This window comes from Colobus angolensis, unplaced genomic scaffold (genome assembly GCF_000951035.1).
Source record: "Colobus angolensis palliatus isolate OR3802 unplaced genomic scaffold, Cang.pa_1.0 Scaffold22, whole genome shotgun sequence".
In the NCBI taxonomy this organism is placed as follows: domain Eukaryota; kingdom Metazoa; phylum Chordata; class Mammalia; order Primates; family Cercopithecidae; genus Colobus; species Colobus angolensis.
The window spans coordinates 1598976-1600896 of NW_012115377.1; the positions used below are offsets into that span (position 1 = coordinate 1598976).

General features: G+C 57.2%; 1 protein-coding gene across 1 annotated transcript in view; it reads left to right on the plus strand.

Moving 5' to 3' along the window:
- Positions 1-1921, plus strand: part of LOC105512942 (hepatoma-derived growth factor-related protein 2) — an 18009-nt gene that overhangs the window by 8165 nt on the left and 7923 nt on the right. Inside the window, exons 3-5 of the mRNA XM_011943615.1 lie at positions 1384-1543; positions 1661-1736; positions 1844-1919. Of these exons, the coding sequence (XP_011799005.1) occupies positions 1384-1543; positions 1661-1736; positions 1844-1919 (312 nt within the window). The remainder of the gene's footprint in view (positions 1-1383; positions 1544-1660; positions 1737-1843; positions 1920-1921) is intronic.

Here is a 1921-nt window from a genome sequence, read left to right on the forward strand (position 1 = left end):
TGTGTTATCTGTGGTGTGTGTATCTGTGTGGTGTGTGGTGTCTGTGTGTATGTGGTGTGTGTGTTATCTGTGTGGTGTGCATCTGTGTGGTGTGTGTATCTGTGGTGTGTGTGTTATCTGTGTGGTGTGTGTATCTGTGTGGTGTGTATGGTGTCTGTGTGTGTGTTATCTGTGGTGTGTGTGTTATCTGTGGTGTATCTGGTGTGTGTGGTGTCTGTGTGGTGTGTGTGTTATCTGTGTGGTGTGACTGTGTGGTGGTGTAGTGTCTGGTGTGTGTATGGGGTGTGTGTGTTATCTGTGTAGTGTGTGTGCTATCTGTGGTGTGTGTGGTGTCTGGTGTGTGTGTTATCTGTGATGTGTGTGTTACCTGTGGTGTGTGTGTTATCTGTGTGGTGTGTGTGTTATCTGTGGTGTGTGTATCTGTGTGGTGTGTGGTGTCTGTGTGTATGTGGTGTGTGTGTTATCTGTGTGGTGTGCATCTGTGTGGTGTGTGTATCTGTGGTGTGTGTGTTAGTGGTGTGTGTGGTGTCTGTATGTGGTGTGTTATCTGTGGTGTGCATCTGTGTGGTGTGTGTATCTGGTGTGTGTGTTATCTGTGTGGTGTGTGTATCTGGTGTGTGTGTTATCTGTGTGGTGTGTGTGTTATCTGTGTGGTGTGTGGTGTCTGTGTGTGTGTTGTGTGTTGTGTGTGTGTTATGTGTGTGCTGTGTGGTGTGTGGTGTCTGTGTGTGGTGTGTGTGTTATCTGTGTGGTGTATGTGTTATCTGTGTGGTGTCTGTGTGTGTTATCTGTGGTGTGTGTGTTATCTGTGTGGTGTCTGTGTGTTATCTGTGGTGTATGTGTTATCTGTGTGGTGTCTGTGTGTTATCTGTGCTGTGGTGTGTGTGTTATCTGTGTGGTGTCTGTGTGTTATCTGTGGTGTATGTGTTATCTGTGTGGTGTCTGTGTGTTATCTGTGGTGTGTGTGTTATCTGTGGTGTCTGTGTGTGTGTGGTGTCTGTGTGGTGTTGTGGTGTCTGTGTGGCATGCCTGTTTGGCAGGGTACTCGGGGGTGGAGGCGGTAGAGCAGAGCAGCTTGTGTGGCGTAGCCTCCACGCAGGATTTTGCACAGTGAAGTTCCCACTGGGAACCCGGGGTTCTGATCTACCCCGGTTCACTGAGGAAGATGAGGTGAAAGGCCAGCAGCTGCCCGGCGTGCCCAGGGCCGCCTGGGATCCCGGTTTCCACTTGGGGTGGAGGTGGGTTTTGTGGGTTGGAGGGTTTCGGAGCCGGGGCCTGCAGAGCCTGGCGGCTGTGGGGGTGCAGAAGCCTCCTCTGGCCCGGGGCGCCCCGCTTCTCACGGTGGGGCTCCTGGTGCTGACGCCTGCCCCTGCTTCTCCCCAGAAGGCGCCGTCAGCCTCCGACTCCGACTCCAAGGCAGATTCGGACGGGGCCAAGCCTGAGCCGGTGGCCGTGGCGCGGTCGGCGACCTCCTCCTCCTCTTCCTCCTCCTCCTCCGACTCCGATGTGTCTGTGAAGAAGCCTCCGAGGGGCAGGAAGCCAGGTAGGGTCCTGGTGCTCGCAGTCTCTCGGCTGGCCCGTGCGGGGGCGCTCCCGGGCAGTCCCCTGGTCTCCTTGGAGCCCTGGAAGGGAAGGTCACCGCCGCCTCCTCTTCCTGTAGCCGAGAAGCCTCCCCCGAAGCCGCGAGGGCGAAAACCGAAGCCTGAACGGCCTCCGTCCAGCTCCAGCAGTGACAGGTGGGTGCTGGGGCTGGGGTCCCTCTGGCGGCTCCTCCATCGGCTGAGGGGCAGGGCGGGCTCCCGAGGGAGGAACGGAGGTCCCCAACCGCCCCCTCCGCCTCCAGTGACAGCGACGAGGTGGACCGCATCAGTGAGTGGAAGCGGCGGGACGAGGCGCGGAGGCGCGAGCTGGAGGCCCGGCG